Source organism: Mustela lutreola, chromosome 1 (assembly GCF_030435805.1).
Source record: "Mustela lutreola isolate mMusLut2 chromosome 1, mMusLut2.pri, whole genome shotgun sequence".
Classification (NCBI taxonomy): domain Eukaryota; kingdom Metazoa; phylum Chordata; class Mammalia; order Carnivora; family Mustelidae; genus Mustela; species Mustela lutreola.
In genome coordinates this window covers 16,070,016-16,097,916 of record NC_081290.1, presented here as the reverse complement: position 1 = coordinate 16,097,916, position 27,901 = coordinate 16,070,016, and the positions used below count along the sequence as shown (strand labels likewise).

General features: G+C 32.1%; 1 protein-coding gene across 2 annotated transcripts in view; it reads right to left on the bottom strand.

The window, feature by feature from the left end:
- Positions 1-27,901, bottom strand: part of TECRL (trans-2,3-enoyl-CoA reductase like) — a 102,945-nt gene that overhangs the window by 21,211 nt on the left and 53,833 nt on the right. The window contains exons 3-7 of one of the 2 annotated variants that reach the window (XM_059160301.1): positions 24,801-24,845; positions 18,766-18,854; positions 10,663-10,778; positions 5,464-5,569; positions 3,927-3,999 (exon numbers count right to left, since the gene is read on the bottom strand). In XM_059160301.1, coding sequence (XP_059016284.1) covers positions 3,927-3,999; positions 5,464-5,569; positions 10,663-10,778; positions 18,766-18,854; positions 24,801-24,845 — 429 coding nt within the window. Of the gene's footprint in view, positions 1-3,926; positions 4,000-5,463; positions 5,570-10,662; positions 10,779-18,750; positions 18,855-24,800; positions 24,846-27,901 lie in introns of both variants that reach the window. The other variant, XM_059160293.1, reaches the window with a different exon arrangement.

The window sequence follows — 27,901 nt, the reverse complement described above, 5'->3', positions numbered from 1 at the left end:
ATACAACAGGTATCTATTTTAAATTTCTATTATTAAACTCTTTAAAGGCAGATTTAATCTTTCATTTGTTACCTTAACAGCCCGTAATATAGCATAATATATGATGGCACCCAATGATAGCTCTTGTTTTTTAATGTTTAATAACAAAAGAAATATGCTAATAAAAACAACTTTTATTTTTTGCATTGATATTTTATGATAGGTAATATTTTAAGTATTTTTAATTTTTTCTGCTAAAAACAAATAAATGAGGCAAGTATTAATGTTCTCATCTTAAAAAAAATATATAGGTTATGCAAATTCCCAAATAATATAGAATAAGGAGTGAAATAGAATTTAAGACATTGTCCTAAAGTTACTTTTCTCATGGCAGAGAAGGTGGAATATACAAAAGTACCAAAAATAAATTTTTTGATACGTTCATCATCTGTATTAACAGTTGCATTTCCTTTTCTTTCACGTATGTGTACATATAAATTGCGTTTATGTAAACACATTTACAAAATTGCAATGTCTCATTTTAAATCTTGCATATTTTATAAGAATATATTTAAAGGTTTTTCTAATATTATTAAACTTTCATGATAAAAGCTATGACAACATCTCATTGTAATGTATAATGTGGCTAAGTTTAAAAACATTAAATATTATCTAATTAGTGCTACTTTAATTTTATATATGATAAGTAATACTGCTTCAAACATCTTTCTTTATAAGTCTTTTATGGAAGTTCCAGTTCCATGGGCTAGAAATTTAAAGGATAATTTAGTCAAAAGTTATATAAGTATCTATGTATTGATATATGTTATATATGTTATATGTATGTTATATATGTATCTATGTATAGATATAGAGATATATACACAAATACATATATAGCATATATATGTATGTATATATATGCATATGCACATATTTAAAATATGTGGAAGTATTGGAAGTTTTTTTTTAACAAAGTGTTTATATCTAACTATGAAATAAAATACATTAATACATTAATGAAAAAAATTGGAAAGCAGATAAAAATGTAAATGGAAATAAAATATATTAAAATCCCATTATCCATGGTAAATCAGTTAAAATTCAGATTTTCCCCTGGGAATATACATATTTGTTATGTACACAAAAGTGTTGAACACTTTTATAATCACTTATTCCTCAATATTATATTTGCCATACAACTAAGCAACATTTGCCATGTAATTAAACATTCTTCTCCAGCTAAATTATATATATATATATGTGTGTATATATATATGCATATATGTATATATATATACTTGTATTTTTTTATTTGTGCCTATTTCTAGACTAGACTTCATTCATTCAATAATACTTATTAGGAGAAGGACAGGCACTATACTGTGTGCTTGTGATAAAATCAATTATAAACTAAGCCAAAAGCAACTCTTATTTTAATAAAAATTACTGTCTGACAAGGAAGCAAATAATAATCACAAGTTAACACAGGAAAATTTGCAACCCTGTTAAGTGTTACTAAGAAAGATCTCTAGGATTTAATGTGAGAGCTAAAATGAATGATTTAATCAGGGAGATCAAGGAATGCTCTCAAGTACAAGGATGAACTCTGGTTTAGAAGTTCAGAACATTTCACATAGCAGGACAGTAAAGACATACCTTGTTTTCATTTTTAAATGAGAACAAATAATGATGTGATAAAAACAAGTACAGGGACAAAAAGTACAATTTTAAATATTTTTAGCTTTTTATTTCCAAAAAGCAAAGTTACAGAGAGTGTAATCTGAAACAAATTTTCTAGAAAAAAATTTAGCCATCATTAAAACTTTCTGTAATTTTTTTAAAGATTTCATTTGTTTATTTGTCAGAGATAGGGAGGAAGAGAGAGTGAGCACAGCAGGGGTAGGGGCTAGCAGAAAGAGAAGGAGGGTCCCAGCTGAGCAAGGAAGCAGAGGTGGACTACATCCCAGGACTCTGGGATCACAACCTGAGCAGAAGGCAGAGGCTCAACCAACTGAACCACCCAGGTGTCCCATAACTTTCTGTAATAATTTTTATAATTTTTATAATATTTTACATTTTGCAAGAAAAAAAGGTTGTTTTTCTTTGATTGCTGCTGATACTAATATTTATGTATTAAGTTTTCTGAACATATGCATGCCAGTTAGCAGTTAATAGAATATTCCTGCCATTGGGAAGTTTTCAGTTATGATAATTTGTTTCTTATTTACTTTAAAATATTTTCAAGAAGTATGAAAAATGTTTTCCTTAATGGTATATGTGGTGGAATTACATAATATATTGTTTTATATTCAAGTTAAGGTGTGTAAATGTACAGATATTATTAATTTTATGCAGTCAAATCTGTTGAGACTAGGACTATACATGGTATTTTTTTCACTTTCCAGTTGGAATCAGTATTGTAATGTTACATATGTTTTCACAGAATTTGGGGTCTGTTTACATTTTATGCATTTAAGAGTCTTGAGAAAAATAAAATTAGACTTTCAAGTCCTCATTTTCCTAATCGTAATAGAGAATATTAACACTTACATAATAATATTTCTTATGATAAAAGAAATAGAAAATTTTACAACTATTGACAAACATTAAGTTTTCAGTAAATATTTTGCATATGTTAACAACAATCAGCTTCTATTAGTTTGCATCACATATGTGAATGCTGGGATGCCTGGGTGGCTCAGTCCATTAAGCATCTGCCTTTGGTTCAAATCCTGCTCCCAGGGTCTTAGCATTGAGTCCTGCATTGGGCTCCTTGTTCAGCAGGGATCCTGCTTCTCTTTCTCCCTCTGCCTGCTGCTCCCCTACTTGTGCTCATTCTCTCTCTCTCCTCTCTCTCTCTCTGACAAATAAATAAATAAAATATTAAAAAAAAAAGACATGTGAAGGTAGTAGTATTTTTCAGAGGCTCCTCTTATTCTATGGAGCAAAAATATCTGTCTGTAATATTCTAAATTTAGTAGGTACCTCTCTGATAAAATATTTTTAGAAACTGTATGATATTATGTAATTTTCCCCTTCAGTATTCATAGTTGCTAGTATTTAGAAGAATTTAAGTTTTGAACATCACAATGATTTACTTTTAGCATGCTCGACTAGATTTGCTGATCTTAGTACAGATTCTATTGTTGGCATTTCAAGCCCAGTTATTAAGATGGTTTAACTTATTTTATCAAATCTAAAATAAACCCTGACTACTACCTTTATTTCCATTTCAAATTTCATAAACACCAGAAACAGACCAGAAAAAATAATTGTCAGTTACCTGTGAAACCTCAACCCTATAGCACTAGAGCCCTGTGTGTGCCTTGAGGGCTGCAGTAAAAACCGAAGAGAGAAAAGTGCACAGCAAATAAAAGAAATGGAATTCTGTGATGAGAACAGCTATCCAAGTTTAGGGAATGAGGATTTAGGTTTGGTGCATTGTGCTTTCCCCCAAAGTGCTTCACCTGAATCAATGATCAAGACATTTAAAAAAGTTATAAACTTTATGTTACAGAAACAAATTGCTTCTATTTTTTTCTTATTGAATTACATTTAATATAATAATTTCATATTTATTGCCTATTTTTAAAAACCTGATAGGTGAGTTTATGTGATTATGTGATTATATGGAATTTTTCTTCTTAATCTTCATTCTTTCATTTTTGCTATCTGTCATTTTAGGAGGTTTACAATCAACTCATATTTTTGCGAGAGTTCCTACAGAGAGAAAATAAATCAAAGCATGTCAGTCAAATTTGGTCTTTTAAGTCTACATAAAAATGTAATGCAGTGTGATATGGAACCTATTTAAAATTGATATTTTTTCATTATTTGCTTCTTTTTTAAAGTATTCCAGGTTGTTCATCATTTCTGTGTAGTTTAGAAGAGAGTTCTGATGTTGTCAAATCAGTATTGTTTCATTAGAAAGAAATCCTACATACACGGTGGTGTGTACTGTGGGTGATTAATGTAGTAGGCAATCCAAGAAGTAAATCCCCAATAAAAGGCACAGCCCTACAAATAAAACATAATATAAGTTAGAGAACATATGTAATCTATCATATCATTTGAAATCATCCCATACACCTACACGACACACTGAAGCTTTTCTTTTTTTTGGTATGAAAAATGGTATGCTCTAAGCAAGATAAGAAATGACTCCTCACCCAATAAAGTAGCATTTTACAAGTACATATTTGATATTACTAAGGAAAGGGATTACTTTGCTCAACCCTTATTAATATAAATGGGTACTTAGGATATAAGGCAAATGTAACAATATATTTTAGAAATATTTTTCAATGGTCTTTGACTATAAAGCAATAAATATGGATGAAGTAATAAAATAATAAATAATGTATTGCATAAAATATACTAATACTCATTTTCCAACAGTAAGTGAATAAAATAATGAATTATTTAATGATTAGTAAAACATATCTTGACAGACTGTAAAGGGAAACATTCTAGTTCCAAAAATCCTAGACTATAAAACTGATCTTGTACTGATATGATAAATTTTAATATCTTGTGCCAGAATAGAAGCTAGTCTAAAGGACTTTTGAGGTTTCTAAGAATTTCAGAGTTTTTTGTTTTATTACCATGACAACAATAGAAAAACAATAGAAAGAAACAGGTATTTGCCAAAAAATACAGGAAATTTTTAATAAGGAAATATTTCCTATGGAAAGTAAACTTCAAATTGGAAATAGAATTGGAAAATTGAATTGCAGCATGTCATCCAATGTATATTTCCACTTCAATATTTCATAAAACTTCCCATTTTCTTGACAGCTATTTAATGGGATGGTTATTAACTCCTGAATTCACCATTTTTGGAAGAACAAAGACTGTCATCTCACTGACAGCTGTCATAAATACACGGTGTTGTTTCATCAATGTTATCACACAGATGTATTTTTATAGGAATGTTCATGTATGACATCCGTCGTCCTCAAGCAGCATGTAAAGAATCTGAATTCAGTGCTAAGTATTTCCAAAATTAAGAGTGCCTGAGCGGGGCACCTGGGTGGCTCGGTGGGTTGAGCCGCTGCCTTCGGCTCAGGTCATGATCTCAGGGTCCTGGGGTCGAGTCCCGCATCGGGCTCTCTGCTCAGCAGGGAGCCTGCTTCCTCTCTCTCTCTCTGTCTGCCTCTCCATCTACTTGTGATTTCTCTCTATGAAAAAAAAAAAAAAAAAAAAAAAAAAAAGAAATAAAAAAAAAAGAGTGCCTGAGCATGCATGGCTTGTAACAAAAAGACATGGCAAATCTTTAATGTAGAGTTATTGAACACTGCTCCAGTGAAACAGGTCACTCAGGAAGTGGCATTTCAGGAGCAGCTGATTAAGATATGATAACACAGTTGAACAGAATAATCTAAGCATGAGGAAAATAAATATGATTGTACCATTTTATGGATGACCCAATACACAAAACTTCCCAATAATAATTAAAATTATCAAACATATCAATCTCACCTTTATCAAATTTTTCAAAGGCGTATGTCCTGCAGAAACTTTATGGACAAATAAGGTTTCCAAAAGGTATCGGATATAGTGTATACAATGACAGAAGCAAGCCAAGCTAGAAAGAAAGTAAAACATGAACATAGTAAGTTCCCTTCCAAAAGTCTGGCTTGCCTTAGACACAGGACAATTTTTGTTAGTTTACTAAAATATTATATATTTATTAAGAAATGTTTCTAATAATCAAAACATGAATGCTTATTTTAATACATTTATTCTAGGAATTTTCTAAATTTATTTCACAAGAACAGTATTGTCACAATAGTTTCTATAAATTTACTTCTAATGACGCTCAAAATATTTTATTATACCAGTCATCATCTGTATGCTCACATCTACTCCAACAATATATAATTATAAATGCACTCATAACAAAATGCCTTATAAATGAAGCAGAAAATATACAAGGTTTTTTCTCTAAAGCTGATATACAATGTTACATTAATTTTATATGTATAACATGGTGATTTAAGAGTTTTACATTATGCTATGATCCCCACAACTGTACCTGTCATCTATCATCACACATGCTATTATAATATCACTGACTGTATTCTTTATACTGTGTCTTTCACTCCTGTGATGTATATACTCCGTAGTTGGAGGCCTGTATCTCCCATTCCCCTTTACCCATTTTTCCTGATTCCTCAATCGTCTCCCCTCTGCCATTGAAGACAACATGGATGGACCTACAGGGTATTATGCTAAGTGAAATAAGTCAGATTGAGAAAGACAAATAGCATATGATTTCATTCATGTGGAGTCTAAAAAATAAAATGAATAAACACACAAAAAAGCAAAATCAGACCTATAAATACAGGGAACAAACTGATGCCAGAGAAAAAGATGCACAAGTTTTAAAAATATTCAAAATCTACTTAGAATTCATTTGACATTTTATAGTATTCAGAATAGCTTTTTATCGTCTGGTTGTCCTTTAGCAAGAACCATACATTGAAAGGTTTGAATTTATTTATTTATGGAGTCAGTACAGCTTTTGTTTCCTTTAGTTTATGTTTGTTTTTTCCCTCCCTAACAAATTGTAGTATTTTCGTTGTCTCTTTGTGTGTTTCTTTTTGTTTCTGCTTTCCAATTGAAAAGCTCTTGTTGTCATCTATAAATTGCTTTAAAAGTAAATGTCAGATATGATTTATAGAAGTATATTTTATGGATTATGCTTAAAATATATTTTTGTTAAAATCCATATTGATTTTGATAAAATATAAAATTTCAAAAAGCGTTGTTGCTATTTAAGAAAATCAATATGGATCAAAAATTGCACACTTAAATCAATAAAGCTTGAACAGAAAAATCAGCATATCATTTACTGTATGTACAAACATTGAATATTCATGGGATTTTATTTTAACAGAATGAAATAATGATTTCTGGTTAATAATAATAGTGACTTTTGGAAAAATGAATAGATAAACATAAACCAACCTGCCTAAATCATCAGTGAATTTACTACTACTCACTAATTCATAAAAAAAAAAAATAAGTGTGCACCTATTAAGGGAGAGGCATTTTCTATGTATGTATTTCTCTAAATAATAGACAAATTCTGTGAGAAATCAAAAACAAAGTATGGATATCCAGGGGCAGAGCTTTCTAGACAGGAAGACAAGAAAAAGGAAAGGTTGTGATTTAGGAAAGTTTGAGAATTGTAGGTTCAAAGGATTCATAAGGGAATCAGTATCTCTCCTACCTTTTTTGTTCTTCATAGGAATATATACTTGAATGATAAAATTTTCTTCTTTCTAAGAAAGCATAAAGTGAGGTTACGTCCAGCTCTTTAGCAGAGGACTAAACGAGAAATTTTAGTTCATGCTATGATTAAATTAGTTAGCCTATTTTTCTGATGTTATACTGGTATAGTACATACAGCTCTATCTTCTCTTTGGATGCATGTTACTCTCATGGTTTGTCTCCCCCTCCATTTTCCCCAACTCCCTTCTCCTCTCCATCTCCCCGTGTCCTCCATGTTATTTCTTATGCTCCACAAATAAGTGAAACCATATGATATGTTACTTTGCACAGTGTTGGTAACTCACCATGTTTGATTTCATTGCAAATATTTCCATTTAATTATGGTTGACTTCCCTTCAAATATCCACTATTTCTCTGTGCAGTGCTAAACTAGGTGAATATCCATGAATAGGTTTGAGTCCAGTTCTTTTTCCCAATTATAATTAAAACAAACAAACAAACTCATCCCTTATCACATATGTTTCAAGATAAGAGTACTGTGAAAGAAAACACAGTCTTGGGGTCACTGGGTGGCTGTTGATTAAGCAATTGCCTTCCACTCAGTTCATGGTCTCAGAGTCCTGGGATTGAGCCCAGGGGGCTCCCTGCTCAATGGGGAGTCTGCTTATCCCTTTTCCTCTGGTCCCTCCTCCTCTCCCAGATCATTGGTTCTCTCAAATAAATAAAATCTTGAAAAGAAGAGAAAAGAAAAAAGAAAGGAACAGAAAAGAAAAAGAAAAGAAAGAAAAGAAAAGAAAAAACACTGTCTCAGTTTTATAGAACTATGCCAAGTTTCTCTTGTGGAAGAATATGAAGACAATGTTCGAATAAAATGCTGAAGACATAAGAGATTTTGCTATTAACGGACTTTGAATTGCAGAGGTAGAAGAATTCCAGGAATTGGGAAGGACTCTGTGAAAGCAGCACAGATAAACTGTGGGGTTTATCAAGATGTATGAGAGAAGAGGGATGGCTTGAAAGTATGAGGTTAATAATGTGGAGGACCTAAGCAGAAATTTAAGTGTCCAAATAGACATATCTTCTTGCAGTCAAGGCAGATGATCCAGCTGTGTGTCCTATGTATAGGAAAGGTTTCTAGGACTGCTCTTCCATCCCTGATGATGCAGTTAGAAGTCCTTAGGGAGGTGTGGTCTCAGCCTCAGTGCAAGCAGTTCATTTGATCCCTAAGGCAAGAGAGACCTTGACAATTTCAAGTATGTGTCCCCTATCTTAACTACTGTTGATTGAATAAAGTTCAAACAAGTTTAACTGGATCCGTTTCACCAAACGGTGCGTCCCCTTTTCATTACTTGATGGGGATGGAGGTAATATAGGTAATACTGCCTTAGTTCCAGGGTGCAAAAATTTCTAAGCAATCCGAAGAATTTTGTGGTAGTTGAGTCACATGTAGATCTAAGCTAGCAGAAAAATATTTTTGAACTCTGTGAAATGATTCAAAGCCATTTTGGAGAATTAACAGAGTGTGGAGCAAATGGACACAGCATTTGAAATTTCATCTTCTTAACTTTGAGAAATAGTAGTCACTCATCTTAAAGTTGGGTTGCCTCAGAAACCATGTGATTATTTTATAGATCTCTGCTAGACACTTAAATTTCACAAGTAGTTTGTGTGTTTGTGTGTATCTGCTCTGAAATGATTTCCTACAAACTTAACATATTTGCTATTTTGGAACAACATAGTGCACATTTTTATCACTGAGATGTTATAAAACATTCTGTGTTTGTGTTTAAGAATAGTAACCAACTGTCAGTCAATTTCTTTAGAATGCCACTAGGAAAATAAGTGTTTTTTTTTTTTTTTTTATGATGCGTTATATATCTAGTAGATGTAATATGTTGATCTAAAATATGAGTACATTTATATTGTCTTTACATTGTCTTTATATTGAACTTTCCACCCCAGACTTTCTAAACAAATTGGTCATTCCCTTATTCCCTTCACTAGAGAGAAAATTGGTAATGTTCCACTAGGCCCTGCACAACTTGACCATCATCCCTAAGAACCAATTTCCCTTGCCTCTCTTCGCTTCTGCCATACTAGATTTCTTTTTACTCCTACAAAGCACCAAATTTCTTTGTACCATAAATCATGTGCACATGAAATTTCCTATTTAAAATCTGATTCATTGCTCCAGAAAACAAAGAAATAATTCAAATGCCACTTTCTTAGAAAAGCCACCTCAGAACTCCCACCCAGGTCAGGTTCCTCTCTTTAATAACCTAGAATTTCTCAATGTGAAATAAATATGTTTGCAATTGGTTCATCTATCATTCAAAATATTCCTATTGAGTGTTTCCTGTAAATCAGGTAATGTTAAGCAGTGGAAATAAAATGGACACCAAAGTACATCCATTTTAGGACTTTATAGAGGGAAATACACAAACAAGTGATTATGTGAACATATAATTTTAAAGTAATAAATTGTAGAAAGGAAGAACATTTCAGTGGCATACTTGCATTGGGAAGAATAGGAATAGCTATCATGGGTAAGAAATACTGAACTTCTATTTCAAGCTTATGTAAGAGATAAGAAAGAGCTTACTGGGATGAAGGAGGAGGGATAATGTGTGTCAATGTCAATGCATGAAAGGGAACATAGTAGGTATCGGAGACAAGAAAGTGCAGCTGTGGTACAGAAATTAAGTGTAAAGGAAAGCTCTATATGATATGAGAAAGTTAGGAGTCGTATCACTCTCTTTTAGTATCCTTATGTCCTTATGACCTAAATATTTTTTCTTAATTTATTTAGAGTTTAGTCATTAAATAAGGTTCTTTTTTATGTTTTTAACAAATTGCTAACACCACATCTCAGTGTGGTGTCTTGAATAATAATTATTCTCTTACTTTTCAATTTGGTAGGTGGAGGGAGAGAGAGACACACAGAGAGATTATTCTCACAGTATGTTATATATTCTGCTTGGATAATCACCCTCACCTTTTTCTGTACTTTACTTTTACTTTTTACTTTAAAGTAAAATTTATTTTGAATTTTGACTTACTAAAGGTAACATAAAACTCTTCTGTTTTTTCCTGTTTTTTAGGTCATTGTTTCTTTCCTATAAATGTTGCCCATGAAAAGTACATATTTTATTATTTTATTTAGTTTTATATCTTAAGCCCTTTATATATGACCTCACAACTTTATAACTTTAAATATCCAGATTTCTTTCACTGTGATCATTATGAACTAACATTATCTATGCTTTAAGGTATACTTACTTGTTCCTTGTTTATAAATTTGCAAGCTCATGTGTATACATTATTTAAAGTTACTTAAAATATATTTTCTTAAATGTAACCCACTTTAATTTGGTTTATAAACAAACTTTAAAATTTTATCTGTGTATTAATTTATCTAGAGGTACTACATATATTACGTACTGTACCACTGGATGGCATAATCTTCCGGAGCTCTCCTTCATGTCATATATGTATGGGATCCTCAAATAAAAGAGGAGATATATCAGCAGAGGTCCTGTGTATTCAGCCAAAAATACCTGAAAATAAGAAGCTGATTTAAATTAAAAAATAAATTTTTGTAGATATTATTAAGATTTACATAAAAACACAATAAGCATGTCTACAGACTTAGCCTGCTGAATGAACTTGTTGTAAAAGGGACACATAGCATTATCTGTTCTTTAAAATGAATTATACTAGGTGCTAATATAATTCACAAGGAGTCTTACTTAAAATAACTAGCTAAGACTTAAGGAAAGGACAATTGTAAGTGGTGAATTTAAAATAAAAACAAATAATGAAACTAATGTAATTATTTCTTCATAATTTGTACACAGTGGTTTTCATTTAACCAACCAAACTATCGTAAATATATTTCTTTGTGTCTCCCCAAACCCATTTACACTCCATCTTCAATGTGAACTGTTCTTATCACTGAATGGAATTAGCCTCAGTGACTTTTATTTTTTTTTCCCAATTTACACAGCTGGGTCGTCTTGAATTTAATTGATTTGACATCGATTCAAATTGAAAAAAAATAATTTTCTCTTCTGGAAATTTTAGACTTTAATTCTAATGAGTCTAAGTAGATAGTTAAAAGGATTGCCTTCTGAATTCTGGAGTTGAGTCAACCTTATATATGGAGAGAGATATCTGATCTATAGAGAGATAATCATTAAGATTTGGAAAGATAATTGGAAACAAGATTGATTGTATAAAGATTCTCTGGCAACTGGCTTTCTGATAGTTTTCTAAATCTATGATGGTCCATTATTAGTTTTCTTTTGATGCTAAAACCAGGCTAAAGTCACTCTGGAATTGATACAGAAAAAAGAAAATAATTTATCTCTGAGTGTTCAAAGAGGAAGAATTCAGACATGACAATGATAAATTCAACTGCCATTACTCCTTTGCTTTGTCTTTGCCAAATCTCATTTTCTAAGAAAGAAAAACTTAAAGCTGCACGTTTTACTCAAATATCCAGGTGTGCATGTTGATTAGAAATTATGTTATTTCCCATTAGAACTTTGTATAACTACATGGTTAGAATACATGATATATATGCATGTTATATATATATATATATATATATATATATATATATTTATGTCTGTGTGTATGTATACACACAAGTATAAATATTTTTAAAAAGATTTTATTTATTTATTTGACAGGCAGAGATCACAAGTAGTCAGAGAGGCAGGCAGAGAGAGAGAAGAGAAAGCAGGCTCCCCGAGGAGCAGAGAGCCTGATGCGGGGCTTGATCCCAGGACCCTGGGACCATGACCTGAGACAAAGGCAGAGGTTTTAACCCACTGAGCCACCCAGGTGCCCCAAGTATAAACATTTTTATACGTAGGTTTCTTAAGGTATACTTTTTCCATCCCATTACACATGGAAGACTTTTATATGAGGTAAACATGCAACATCTGATTAAGTCAGTACAAAGCAACTTTTTTACTGTTAAACTGTATTAATTTATGGCATACAATATGCCTGACTATTCAGAGGTAAAGAAAAGTATTTACCACTTTTGCATGTCTGATAATAGAGTTCAGTTAATACTCCTGAATTAGAGTAATTATTTTATTACAACAAAAAGCTAAAAATACTTATTTCAATGCCATCTCTAGTCAAGTTAATTTTGAGCAAATCCTCTGGTAATATATCAGTAATGAAAAATGTTATGAAAAATAGTTAACCTTGACCACATGTCATTCTTTATTAAGTTAATAAAAATGCTATCACAAATATGAAGTTTCTTTGGATCAGGAAATTAAACTACAGTCTTATCTCCATCATACCCTAAAAATAAATCAGGAGAACCTGCTGGCTTACAGTAATATGTTCAGGGAGGCCCAATATTTTATCATAAATATTATTCATGCTGAAACATGGAGGTTAAAACAGTAGTAAAGTATGAAGGCTATATCCTGACCTGAAAGCAGTAGAGAATGATAAGAAATAACATTTGGACAATGCATCTTTCAAAAAAAAGGTCCATTTGGGTGCAAATAGGAAAAAAAAAGGGGAAAGAAATGTTTTATTAAACTTAGAAAATAATCAGAAAATAGCTGTAAAGTAAATAAAAAACAAGGACCAGATAGAGAAATATTAATAAGACATACTTCTGAAAAAAAAAAAATTCTTCTCCTACTAAAAAGAAGCAAATCCAAAACCAAAGCCAAATAAATAAATATGACAGTTATAAGCCCTAGGATATCAGATGAATTTATAAAGACTAGGAAGTCCATTATAAACCAAAAGTTTGCTAGAAGTTATATATTCAAAATAAGCATATATACTTTCTTCTTACCTTGAAGATAAATATATATAACATCTATATTATATAATATATAATCATAGTTATAATTTATATATAATGTACTTTTATATGTATATATATAACATAGCTATACCATAAATAAGTTATAATTATATAATTATATATATTATACTACTTTTAAATTCCAATTTATGTCTAATATGAAATTATTTTCATGCTTTGCCTTTATAGAATGATCACTGTACTAAACTAATGTGCTGCTTTAAATGTAAAATTTAGGGCGCCTGGGTGGCTCAATGGGTTAAGCCGCTGCCTTCAGCTCAGGTCATGATCTCTGGGTCCTGGGATCGAGAGTCCGGCATTGGGCTCTTTGCTCAGCAGGGAGCCTGTTTCCCTCTATCTCCCTCTCTGCCTGCCTCTCCATCTGCTTGTGATCTCTCTCTGTCAAATAAATAAATAAAATCTTTAAAAAAAATAAATAAATGTAAAATTTAAACTGATAGAAGGCATAGGATACAAGGCATCCTAGGTAACTGAGTTTTTTTTTTTTGGAACTTCAGTGGAATATTCAACTTGGGATGTCTAAATCGAAAAAGGAAGAAGACAATAAGATGTTTTAGAAATGTAATTTGAAACACACAGCTACAATTGTTGAGAACTGATTAGAATCTTTGTGCTTAGACTGAGCTTAATGCATTTCATCCTCTCGAAGAAAAGAAAACTTCTTAGTGCTATTATTATTGGGATGGTGTTGGCTTTACTTATTTTTTAAAATTACAACTGACAGTTGAAAACAAAATAAATTGCATATTTCAGAGTTGTTGAAAATTACTGATAAAATAAAGTGGTACCATCCTTAATCTTCTAATGATGGGAGAGCTATTTAAATTATGAGAGAATTTCTCAGCAGTGATACCACTTTGTACTGAATGAAAATCACTGAAGTTAATATAATATTAAAAGAAGTTTTTCTTTTGTTTTGTTTTGTTTTAATTCAACCATTATATTCATAACATGTAAGGAAGAATTTTATTCTAGGTTATTCAAACCATTGTTATTCAAACCATTCAAACCATCAGCTTGAAAACTTGATCAAAATGTTTTTCAGGGTTCAAAGAGCTACTGAGTCATTGAGAAATAGAAGGTCAGGATTTTTTAAATAAGACTCAAGAATAGTGATGGACTCTAGGATTTGAAGTCTGATAGCATCCTAAGAAGACTAAATCTTTAGAGGGTGCCTGAGAAGGGAGGGACAAAAATTGTTGGTTGGCACCTTTTAAAGACAGAAATGGTCTTATAAAATCACCAGGATTTGGGTTAAGATCTAGAGGCATGATGAAGCAGAAGGAGATCTGTCTTTACAGGTACTAAAGCTCAGCCTGAAATCATTACAGCCATCAACTGGATTAAGACACCTAGACCAAATGGCATTAGTCTACCTGGAGGATGATCAGTTTGTCAAACTGATGATCAGATTTGTCAAATCAGTTTGACAGCAGAGTAACATGATTCTAGGCCTCAAGTTGCCTTTACAAGATGTTCATGGGTGCCTGGATGGCTCAGTTGGTTAAGCAACTTCCTTGGGCTCAGGTCATGATCTCAGGGTTCTGGGATCAAGTCCCACATAGGGGTCCCCTTTTGCTGAGGGGAGCCTGCTTCTCCCTTTCCTTCTGCCTGCCACTCCCCCTGCTTATACTCTTTCTCTCTCTATCAAATAAATAAAATCTTAAAAAAAAAAGACACCAAGTTGTTCATATATAATTTCCTGCACTAGGTCAGAAATATAAATGTATAACAGGAGTAAAGATACTGTAATCATATCCAAAAGAAACAGGAGATATTCAAAAGAGATAAACCGAAGATCTACATAGTAGAATTATGAGACACATTTAAAAATTATCTTTTATATACTCAAAAAAATAAAAAAAGTTTTGAGTATTTTAGCAGATACTTGAGACCTCCAATAAGAAAAATATGGAATTGAAATATGAATCACAGGAGGAGAATACAAAGAGAACAGTGGAAAATGAGATGCTAAAGTGATTATGATAATTTTTCAAATTAAATATTTATACCAAACAGCATAACACTATAAACCCAAAGCAGGATAAATAGAAACATAATTGTAACTATGGGCATCATAGTCAAACAGTGTCAAACAAAAGAGAAATTTAATTTGAACCAGGGAAAAGACACATTATTTCCAAAGAGCATAGTGGACTTTTCAACAGGAACTTGGGAATCAAAAATCAAAATAATGAAATTTTGTAAAGTGAAGACAAATATAACTGCTTATATGGAATTATTTTTTCCAGAAAAACATTCTCCCCAAATAGTTAAATAAATACATGTTAGGATAAACCAAGTTGAGAAAATTCATCAACAGCAGAACTAGAATAAATCACTAAAGTCGTTCTCCATGAAGAATGATAATGCTCACAGATATAAACTCAGCATTAGAAGGAATAACTAAATTAAAGTAAAAATTATAAATCTAAATAATTATTGACATATAAATTTATAATAGTGGATTTTTATTTAACAGTACCTAGAAAACTAAAATATACCACAATAGAAGGTTAGTTAGAAAGCGATTAAATATCATAAAGTCATTCAATTATCTATGAAGTATTTTCACATCAGTAAACCTAAATTAAACAAATTTTATTAGTGTTCAGTATTTTAAAGATGAATGTTATAATCTCTTGGGTAATCAGGACAGTTGGTAAAAAATATATATATACATATAACCAAAATAACCAAGAGGCTAATAGAAAATAAAACACGACAACTAATTCCAAATGGGGAAAAAAAAAAAAAAACAGAACAGGAGAATTGTAGAACACAGGAAACAAATTGAAAGAAAATACTAAGCTTGGTGATAAAATTAGGTATTTCTTTACAATAAAAATAGACTCTGATTAAAATGTAAAACATAAAAAACTATTAAACTATTAGAAGAAAACACAAGAGAAAACTCCCAAATCTAGAACAAAGCAAAGGGTTTTTACATATGGCAGCAAAGACAAAATCCTTAAAACACTAGCAATTTACACTGCACTAAACTTGAAAACTTTTTGCACAAAAAAAAAAGAAAAGAAAAAAAAAAGACAACCATAAATCTTATTCAGAGAATGGAAAGACAAGCTAAGACTAAGAGGAAATATTTGCAAACCACTTAGCAGACAAAATACTTTATCTAGACTGTAAAAGGTACTCTTAAAACTCAACAGTGTGTACCAGATAAATGAAAACTTATGTTCATAAAATACCTACACAAAACTGATAACAGTTTTATTTATTGTGAAATACTGAAAGCAACCCAAATGCCTGTCAGGGGGTGAAGGATAAACAAACTGCTACATTCCTACAACCAAATATTACTCACCAATAAAAGGAACTGAGTATTGATACATATAATAAACAGGATGGATCCCCAAAACACTACACTTAGAGAAAATTAAACATCAATATAAAAAAAATTGAAAGACTGTCTAATTTTGTTTATAGCATTTGACACAGGACAAAAATAGAGAAATGAAGAACAGATTGGTGGTTGCCCCAGGATATGGAATATGGAAACGAGTATATAAATATAGAGATTAATATGAAAGAGTTCTTTTGTGGGGATGAACAATTCTGTATCTGATTGTGGTAGTAGATATCTGAATCTTTGCAAGGTATAAATTGCATAGAACTATAGGACACACAGGAATGAACATAAAAATGGTGAAAAGTGAATTGGATCTTTAATTAATAAGATCTATATAATGAGGATTATTATACTAACCTTCTATCCTGTCTTTCAATAAGTTCAATGAGGCAAATATTTTCTCAATATTCCGTGACAGCACACTGCTACTTGATGAAAAATATTCTTAAAATCTTAATTTTGACCTTGCTATAGAGATTGTATCAAAAAAAAAAAAAAAACCAGAAATCCAAGAAAATCTAACCCTATGATAATGCTTTTATATAGAAGTATTTTATAAATGTACAAGAATGTTATGAGTGGTAAATATTGCTTTTATTGTATAATTTAGTAGATATAAAGTGGGTATGATTGCAATGTAATGTGTATATTTTTAGCATTTAATAGGATTGACTCATTTGGAGCAAAAGATGGTGTGAACAATAGGGTTGATTTAAAAATATTCACTCTATTTCCAGAGTTCTCTTTGTCACCTAAATGATTTTCCTTTCAAATAAGCTGTAATTTTCTAGTACAATTGTCCTAGAATTCCACCTTAGCACTTTACTTTCTCTGCTCAGTGCTTATCCAAATGATGCAGTTGGAATTTCTAATGAACTCACCATTAATGTCACTAGTCATGACAAAACTTCTGTAGACAGAATTTCCTTTTCATCATAATGTGGACAGAGGCTATGAATATTTTAACCTTTGGATATCAGAAAGTGCTTGTCCAAAATCTCCTTTAGTAAAGGTCTGTTGATATCACATTTAAGTATTAAACCCTTTGCTTACATAATTCATGCATTAGCAGGCTTTTTTATAAATATTATACTTTACAAGGATTCAGAATACTCTAAACTCAGGTTTTTTTATGCAACAAACTAATACTGAAAAGCTCAACCAAGGAACTTTGAAAACTAAAGGAACTACTTTACCAATAACACCAAAATATAAATAATGAGCTAAGTACAGAAAAATAATTTTTATTAAAGGAGATATTGTCTGAAAAATAAAAGCTGTGACAATATTCTAATAAATGCAAACTTGAATTTCTCTATTTGAGAATTAAGTTATAACAAATTAGCTGTCTTGTGTTTGCAATAATTTTAAAAATTGAGTGTTTTTATGGAAAACTTAAAGCGCTATGTCTGATTATGTGGATTGTTAATGATGGCAAAAAGAAAAGCTATCTGAATATATAAAATATTAAAAGTGCAATCCCATCACAGATATGAAGTAGAATGTAATTGGAAAAACTTTAAAACTCTAAAAAAAAATAAAATAAAATAAAACAATTGAATTGAAAAAAATAGAATGATTGCACTATCCTTTGTAAGTCAGTGTCAAAATTATTTATCAATTAACTTTTTGCCACAAAATGTCAGTTAGTATTTCCTCTTGATACTAAAGCTACTCCATCTCTCAATTCCATATCTCATGAATAGGTCAATGCTTTTGAACTAGTGTTAAGTATTTTCTCTGTTCCTTAATCCTCCATATCTTAATCTCTGTTTCTTAATTCTCCACACTGTAGTCTTCACTCTTCTAATGCCATTGGAGTCAGTTGCCACCACTTTGAAAGTTCCTCCTTCAAGGAGAGCTGAAGGCATTCCATGACCACTCAACTCAAAGAAGTCTCACTACTGCATTCTGATTTTCCAAAACCTTTGCCTTAGAACATTTCTTATTGAATATTCTATTGCCTCTTTTTCAATGTCAAAAGACTCTTCTTATCTCTCGGTTCCTAGAAGGAAAAAACTGAATAAATATTATTTAACTAACAATGCACAGAGGATGCAGAAAAAGAGCCAACATTTCAGAAAAAGAATTTATTCTCCTTCCTCCAACGGTGTATTTCCATGGCTCTAATTCCTGTATAAAATTTTGGCCACAGTTCATCGTAAGCACTTAAAATGCCATTCTGTACAGTATTTTGTTTCATTATGGATTTATTTGATAAAAATAGTCCTGTCAAATTTTTCCTATCAAAATGTGGGACATGTATATTGCATTTCAAATTGATACTTACAGTAGTCCAACTGACCTGTTGACCTAGGTCTGTAAAATAAAGAGTGACAATGGAGGAAGCTGCGATGCTTTGAATCGATATGTAGTCCTTCAAAAAAGGCCCACCTTAAATAATAAGGAAAAATATTTTAATATAATTTCAAGGCATAGTGATTTTAACAAATAATTTTTAATGTGAAAAATTATGAATACTAAGGATAAATCATACATAGAAATTGCAATGTATAATAAATATTTAAAGTAAAGCAAAATGTAAACAAACCCATTTTATAAAATATCTAACAATTTTTCTTTTTTTTTTTAAGATTTTATTTATTTATAGGACAGAGATCACAAATAGGCAGAGAGGCAGGCAGAGAGAGAGAAAGGAGGAAGCAGGCTCCCTGCTGAGCAGAGGACCCGATGTGGGGCTCGATCCCAGGACCCTGAGATCATGACCTGAGCCGAAGGCAGAGGCTTTAACCCACTGAGCCACCCAGGTGACCCACAATTTTTCAAATATATGGTAGTTTCCCACCTCTACCTAAACAAAGTGCAGCCTACATCTAGCTACTATCCTGTTGTGTTCTGAGAAAATGTAATATTAGATAATATCATAATTGAATATGATACAAGGTATTTTTAAAGCATAATTTGGTAGGAGGCACCTGGGTGAGTCAGTGGATTGAGTGTCTACCTTCAGATCAGGTCATGATCTCAGGGTCCTGGGATGAAGCCCTGTGTTGGGCTCCCTGCTCAGTGCATCTCTCTCTCTCTCTCTCTCTCTCTCTCTGCCACGCTGCCTGCTCATGCCCTCTCTCCCTCTAAAATAAATAAATTATATATATATATATATATATATATATATATATACATATATATACATATATATGTATTTTTAAAGTATAATTTGGGGTGTCAGTATTCATAAATGTCAACTGTTCTCTAAATTCTTTTATTATATGATAAACTAGGGCAAGTAGATTTTAGAGGTCATTGTAATTATCAACAGACTGACTTGATGTATGTTTTAAAAGATCTCTATGGATGCTGTGTGGAAGCTGGGAGGAAGGGAGGTAAGAATACTTAGGAAGAAATTCATCAAGAAGAAATTTTTTGGATTAAGATGGCACTGGTAGAAATGTTAAAAGTTCATCAATTTTAGATATGTTTTCAACACAGAGCAGGTTCAGCTTGAGAAGAAAGTATTTCAGTTAAATAAAGACAGCTCTTAGATTTTTGGCCTGGGCAATTAGGAATATTAAATTTCATTAACTGGCAGGGTGAAGACTGGGGAAGGAGAAGGATTTGGGGGTAGAAATTAAGATTTCAGTTAAGGTATGTTAAGTATGTGATATTTATTAGACATTCAAGTAGGAGCTAGCAGTTGGGTAGGTGTGTCTATAGATATTCGAAAGTCATTAACATGTAAAGCCATGCCATGTGATGAGATTATTTAAGTGTTCAGTTTGAAAAGAAAATGGAAACTGAAAGAGATTTCTAACACTATGGCTTTCAAAGTAATAAGAGAAACATAGAGCAAAGATTACTGAAAAGGAGTTTCTCATGAAATCAGAGAAGAATAAGCAACTAATGTCTTAGAAGACATGTGAAGGAATGTTCCATTCTTAATAATAAACACGAGATAAGCCCAACATGTGTGTCCTGAAAGATATGTACAAAGATGTTCATTTTAGCATTATTTATAATTATAAAACAATTGTAAAACCTTAAATCTTCATAAATGAGACAATGGTAAATATATCTTGTTTTATTTAAAGAAAGATATACCACACAGAAAGAAAAGTGGACTAGGGCTAAATGAATCTCAGAAGTATAAAGCCATTATTATTGTCATTGTGGTTGTTTGTATTTTTATTATTCTTTATGCCAATCTATTTGTGATTTATCTTTATCCCCAGTCATGAAAAAGTGCCATTTCATTCTCTATTTTTTTTTTTTTTTTAGATTTAACTTATTATTTGAGAGAGAGAAAGCAAGAGAGAGAGCATGAGCATGGGGGAGGGATAAAAGGAGAGAGAGAGAGAGCTGAGCAGGGAACCCAGAGCCAAAGTGGGGACCCTTCCAGCACCTTGGGATCATGACCTAAGCTAAAGGCAGATGTTTAACTGATTGAACCACTGAAGCACACTCCATTCTCTATTTTTCCAAGATACAAAAAATATTAATTTATGACTATTTTTAGATGATTTTCAGAATCCAATTACAATGATTTACAATTACAGATATTTTATAGTAAGGTAAAAATGTGCAATTTTTATGTGTTAATTTTGAAAATGATATTTGATAAAGCCAATATTATATGGTAAACTATCATTCCCTTGTCTGGGTCATGTTTTGTGGCTTTATAAGAGGGATTACTCAGGTAGGCCTGAGTTAATCATGTATTATTTGAATCTGCATGAATAGGTAAGTGAGAAGAATTCAGATTCAAAGTACTAGAATCCTGGTACTGTATCAAAAAGATTGCTGGATGAAGATGGAGAGAACCATATGGCCAGTAAAGCAAATAGCCTCTAGGAACTGTAATGGCCTATATAATGCAACAAGTAGCAATGAAATAGGAACCTCTGTCATAGAGCCACCAAAAAAAAAAAAAAAAAAAAATCTTCAGACAATAAGAATGAACTAAGAATGAAAAAAAGAAATAGAATTTTCTAAAAGTCTTAAGATGAGAATTCAGTTCAGCCAACACCTTGATTTTGACACTATGAACAAAGAATCCTGCCATACTGTGTCTTCAAGCTAATAAATGAGTGTTATTTTAAGCCTAGTTTATGGTGATTTGTTACACAGCAATAGGAAGTTAATGCAACATGGATCAAGGTAAAGACTTCAATATACAAATGGCCATTATCATTTTGACAATCATGTATAAATGTTAATAAAGACGAAATAATCTGAAATCTCTGTACAACCTGAAAGCGCTGAAAACATCTTTCCAACATACATCTATTGACACCTTGGGGGAGGGGATTAGTTTCTACTCCTGTATCACTCTTGATGACTTCGAGAAACAGACTATTGGCATATTTTTAAAATGAAGTCCCATCATTATGGCATTTGAGTAGAAGGAGAGAATCCAGGCGTATCATTAACCATACTACTCAGATTCAGTAAACAGGGAAACCTGTTTTTGGAGTTCTATGCCTATGTCCTTTACCAAAGGGAAACAAATGTGTAGCGCCAAGAACATACTCATAAAAAAGAACCAGTGCCATGGGTATCAGGCTTCAGCCACTTAAGGCCCCTAAATTTTCTGCCAAATTGTTTTTTAAAAAATCTTCTTTTTTGGGCTTTTCTTCCCCCTAAATGGGCCAGATGCTAGGGTATATACCTAGGGGGTTGTCAAGGCTCTTATATAAGGGGCATGGATGATTAGAGCCAGGGTTAGGAAGGAAATGACCAAGTCTACCCATGTTTTACCTTTCTATTGTAGAAATCCAATGAGTTTAAGTGTTAGAAATTCAGCTCTGTGCTTCCAGAACATTATTAAGTATATTAATCAAGGAAGGAAGAAAGGACAAATTTTAGTTACCAGTTTCTATGACCGTTGTATTACAGTTGTGACTGTAGGTTCTTACCCTTCCCATATGCACACCATTTACAGTATGACTTTTAGTATCCCCTACAAGAGTTGATGCTATTTCTGCACTCCCTTGAATATGGCTTAGCCTAGTCAATCACTTTAGCTAACAGAATGTAGGGCAAGAGATAGGACACTTCCAAGCCTGGGCCTTAAGAATTCTTGAGTGCTTATGCTCATTTGTTTGCACCCCTGAATCCACCATGAGAACAAGTCCCAAATATTCTGCTGAAGCATGAGAAACCAAATAGGGTGGAGAGGATTGGCTACAGTCATGGCCACCCTAGATCAACCAGTCACCAAGAACCCACCAGCTGACTGAAGCTGATTGAGTGGACCCACACAAGTAATGCTAAGACCACCTCAGCTCAGCACAACCACTGAGCTTAAAAATTTAAAAAAAAAAAAAAAAAAAAAAAAAAGTTGTTAATTGCTCTTAAAGTCTGTTTGTTATTTCCTTTTATGTTTTACTGCTGTCTTTTGTGTGAGGAAACTGTAAAGACTAAATCTGCATGATGTCCTTGTTCATAGTATAAGCATTCTGGGAAATATGGCAGGAAATAAATGTAATATTTAGGCCTTATCTAGTTTTAGTGTTAAGATTTATTTCCCTAATATTAATACTTATAACACCAGTTATAACTAATTGATGAAGTTATCTACCATGTGTCAATCATTATAGTGCTTTATAAATATGACCTTATTTAACACTTATAAAACACAAACCAAACCATGGGTTAAGCTCTTTATTTATTAGCTCTACTTCATGAAAGAAGATTCTATAGATAGGTAAGAAGAGTCAGGTTTCAAAATTCTGTGTTACTCCAAACAACCTCTTTGTACCACATCCTGCTTATCTTGCTAAAATAATTGACCCTTTGTTTTTTTTTTTTTCAAATATGTCATCACATTTCTATTCAAGGACACTTAATGACTATATTTCATTCAGATCATATCCTGTACATATATGGGAAGGGAAAAAAATAAATATATGTGAGGAGAAAGTAAAAAGTCACATTCATTAGAAAGAATAAACAGAAATTCCTAGTTTCTTGTAGTATCCTTCAAATTGAACTATATTTTATATTGATGCTTATGGCATTCTAGAGTCTTCATTACATAAAAGTCAATTTAGTAAAAATACTATATAATTTGATGTTATTTGAACATTCATGTGTTGAAAGGAGTTTATATAGTTGTCATATACTGGGCCCTGCAGAGGCAAAAATCAGGAAGATAATGAATCTTCTCCTTTAATCTCTAGCCAGATAGGAATTTGTCTTGCACATTTGAATTTGGAAGAATTTGAGATCATGAAGAAAGTATGACTTCCAAGAATACCATGATTCCTATTTCTTCAGCGTAGAGGTCTTGGAGAAACCTGGAATGTCTAAGAAACAATGAAAACAAACAAAACACCTTAGAGAGATGTGAGGAAATCATCATTTGTCCTAAGTCCTGAGTATTAGCAAAGGTACCAGAAAAAAGAAAAAAAAAAAAAGGAATTCATCACTGTATGGAAAAATTTAGAGACTGAAATTCCTTAATAGATGCCTCTTGTAAACTTACTGTTATTGACTTCGTGTAAGTATTCTTCCAAAATTTATATGCTACCACAGCTCTTATTTAACAAGTCCAAATTTAAGGTCAAGTTGATGTAATATCACTGACTATGATTCTTTTTTTAAAAAAATATTTTATTTATTTTTTCAACAGAGAGAGATCACAAGTAGGCAGAGAGGCAGACAGAGAGAGAGAGGAGGAAGCAGGCTCCCCGCAGAGCAGAGAGCCCAATGTGGGGCTCAATCCCAGGACAGAGCCCAATGTGGGGCTCCATCCCAGGACCCTGGGATCATGACATGAGCCAAAGGCAGAGGCTTTATCCCTCTGAGCCACCCAGGGGCCCCACTGACAATGATTCTTAGTAACAGTGACTTTGAAATGTATCTACTTATAAATTTTTTAATGGAAAATAGGATTTAATAGTTTGAGAAACTTGAGGCTTAATACTGGATATGATATTTTCCCTTAAATTCATTCATTTTTGCTCTTCCTTAGCTCATTTATTCTGCTGCAAAAAGAAAGAAAGAAAGAAAGAAAGAAAGAAAGAGGAAAGAAGAAAGAAAAGGGAAGGAAGGAAAAAAATATTGAGCAGTATCCCTGAGAACATTTTAAGTGATAATAGAATGAGGGAATAAAGCAGTAAAACTTTTAGAAACAGAGAGATGTTAGCTCATATCCTGCCTCCAATGTACATGATGGTGGATATGTGAAAATTATCTCCTTGAGACTAAAATTTCTCATGCAAAAAATGAATCACAAACTTATGTGGAGAATCAATATAACTGACTTAGAGCACTTACTACAATGCCTACCATTTAGTAAGTGATAAATAAACATTATCTATTGGTGACAGAAAATAGATTCCAAATTAAATAAATAAATCAGTGAAAATTGATTCTTACCTTGTTCTAGCTGAAGGCCAACTTGGGAAGGATACCACTGTGGACCTTTCAATGAAAAAGAAAGCATTTAATTGTTAGCACAAGTGCAATACACGTTTTAAAATCTAATATTTTTGGGGTAGATCCCTGATAGTGCAATTGCTGGATCATAAGGTAATTCTATTTTAAACTTTTTGAGGAACTTCTATACTCTTTTCCAGAGTGGCTGCACCACTTTGCATTCCCAACAGTATGAGAGGGTTCCCCTTTCTCTGAATCCTCACCTACACCTCTCGTTTCTTGTCTTGCTAATTTGAGTCATTCTGACTGGTGTCAGGTGATATCTCATTGTAGTTTTTTTTTTTAATTTTTTATTTTTTATAAACATATATTTTTATCCTCAGGGGTACAGGTCTGTGAATCACCAGGTTTACACACTTCACAGCACTCACCAAAGCACATACCCTCCCCAATGTCCATAATCCCACCCCCTTTTCCCAAACCCCCTCCCCCCAGCAACCCTCAGTTTGTTTTGTGAGATTAAGAGTCACTTATGGTTTGTCTCCCTCCCAATCCCATCTTGTTTCATTGATTTTTCTCCTATCCACTTAAGCCCCCATGTTGCATCACCACTTCCTCATATCAGGGAGATCATATGATAGTTGTCTTTCTCTGAAATAAGCCATTGTAGTTTTGATTTGTATTTCTTTGATGATGAGTGATATTGAGCATCTTTACATCCTTTCAGGTGTCTGTGGGCCATGTGGATGTCTTCTTTGGAAAAAAATCTTCTGCACATTTTTTAATTGGATTATTCATTTTTGGGGTGTTGAGTTTTAATAAGTTCTTCATATATTTTGGATATTAACTCTTTATCAGAAATTATCATTTGCAAATATCCTTTCCCATTCTGAAGACTGCCTCTTAGTTTTGTTGATTGTTTCCTTTACTGTGCAGAAGCTTCTCATTTTGATGAATTCCCAATAGCTTATTTTTGCTTTTGTTTCCCTTGCCTCAGGAGATGGATATAGTAAGAAGTTACTATGGCCAATGTCAAAGAGGTTACTGCCTCTAGGCAGTGATCTGTTACTCCTCTAGGATTTTTATGGTTTCATATCTTACATTTAGGTCTTTAACTGTATGATCCAGCAATTACATTACTAGGTATTTACCCAAAGAATATAAAAATACTAATTCAAATGAATAACATGCACCCCAATGTTTATAGCAGCATTATCTTATCTACAATAACCAAATTATAGAAACAACCCAGGTGCCTCCAACTGATGAATAAATAAAGAGGTAGTATATATGTTGGATGGAATATTGGCCACAAAAAAGAATTAAAGCTTGCCATTTACAATAATGTGGTTGGAGCTAAAGAGTATCACATTAAGTGAAATAGTCTGAGAAAGACAAATGCCATATCATTTCACTCTTATGTGGAATTTAAGAAACAAAACAAATTATCATAGGGTAAAAAGAGGAAGAAGCAAACCAAGAAAAAGACTCTCAACTACAGAGAATAAAGTGATGGGTTAACAAAGGGCGGGTAGGTGGAGGGATTGGTTAAATAGGTGATGAGGATTAAGGAGTGCATTTATGATAAGCCCCAGCTGTTGTATGTAAGCACTGAATCACTACATTTTATACCTGAAATCAATATTACACTGTATGTTAACTAACTGGAATTTAAATAAAACAAATGAATAATCCAATTTAAAAATGGGCAGAATATATGTATATACATTTTCCTCCCCATGCCAATAATCTAATAGTTTCTTCTGGAAGACAGATTCAATCTTAGGAAGTGCATAAAGTAGTTATTCAGTGTCATAAGTGGAGATAAATCTTGGCAGTGTGCTGATAAGCATGGTGGATAGCTATGATAAGAGCTTTAGGGTTTTTCTGTTTTTGTAATTTTTCTAATTTTTTCCTAATTTTCAGTTTTTCAACCTGGGCACTGGTTACATAGATGTTCAACCTGTGGGCATGTACTAAGGTATATGACATAGAACTTGTGCACTTTATGTAAGTTATTCTTCAATACAATGTTTAAACACCTTCATTTAAAACTAAGGAACATTGATCTTATTTTTTTTTATATTGGTACCTGAAAGTGGGTTATTTTCTTTACCAAGAGTAATATATACTATTAGAATAATATTTATTATTGACTTTTAATAATTGGAAGCCCATTGATCATAGCAGACCATCACTTTAGTATATTTTCCTTATACTGTCATTAGGAATAAATACATAGTTTACTAAAAAATTCTACCTGGATAAGAAAATCAAAATACATTTACCAAACACAGCCCTAATAGAAAAAAATGGATCACAATTACCAAAATATATTTATTTTCTCTTAAAATGAACTCTGCTATCATTTTAAAGATTTTATTGAAAATTTAACTCTTAACTTTGATATCCAGTATTAAGCAAACTAACTCGGTTTATAATAAAAGAAGAGTACCATCAAAGAAACATTCTACATTGCTCTTTTGTTTTCAAAACATTGCTTTTTAAAGTGGCAATAAGAATGATGATAATAAGACATAACTAGACTATCTCAATAGATTCTAAATTTATTGCAAAAAGACAATGTATATATGCACATTATCATGGACAAATAACTATAAGTCAAAATTGTAATCACATATTTAAAACTATTTAGGAGGCGCGCTTGGGTGGCTCAGTAGGTTAAAGCCTCTGCCTTTGGGCTCAGGTAATGATCCCAGGGTCCTGGGATTGAGCCCCACATCGGGATCTCTGCTCAGGGGGAATGTGCTTCCTCCTCTCTCTCTGCCTGCTTCTCTACCTACTTGTAAATACTGTCAAATAAATAAATAAAATAAATAAAATATTAAAAAATTAAAAAATAAAATAAATAAAAAAAAACTATTTAGCATATCCAACAAAATATGATAATAGTATTACAAATGAGCAGACACAAAATTTAACTTAGATATTAATTTTTTAAATTAGAGGATATGAAGGTAAAGACACTTTTGTATTTGTATTTACTAATAAAATTATTATTATTTATGTAGCTATTGGTTGTTCTGGAATGTATGCTAACATTATTTTCTGAAAGATATTTTTAAATAATTATTTTTGTT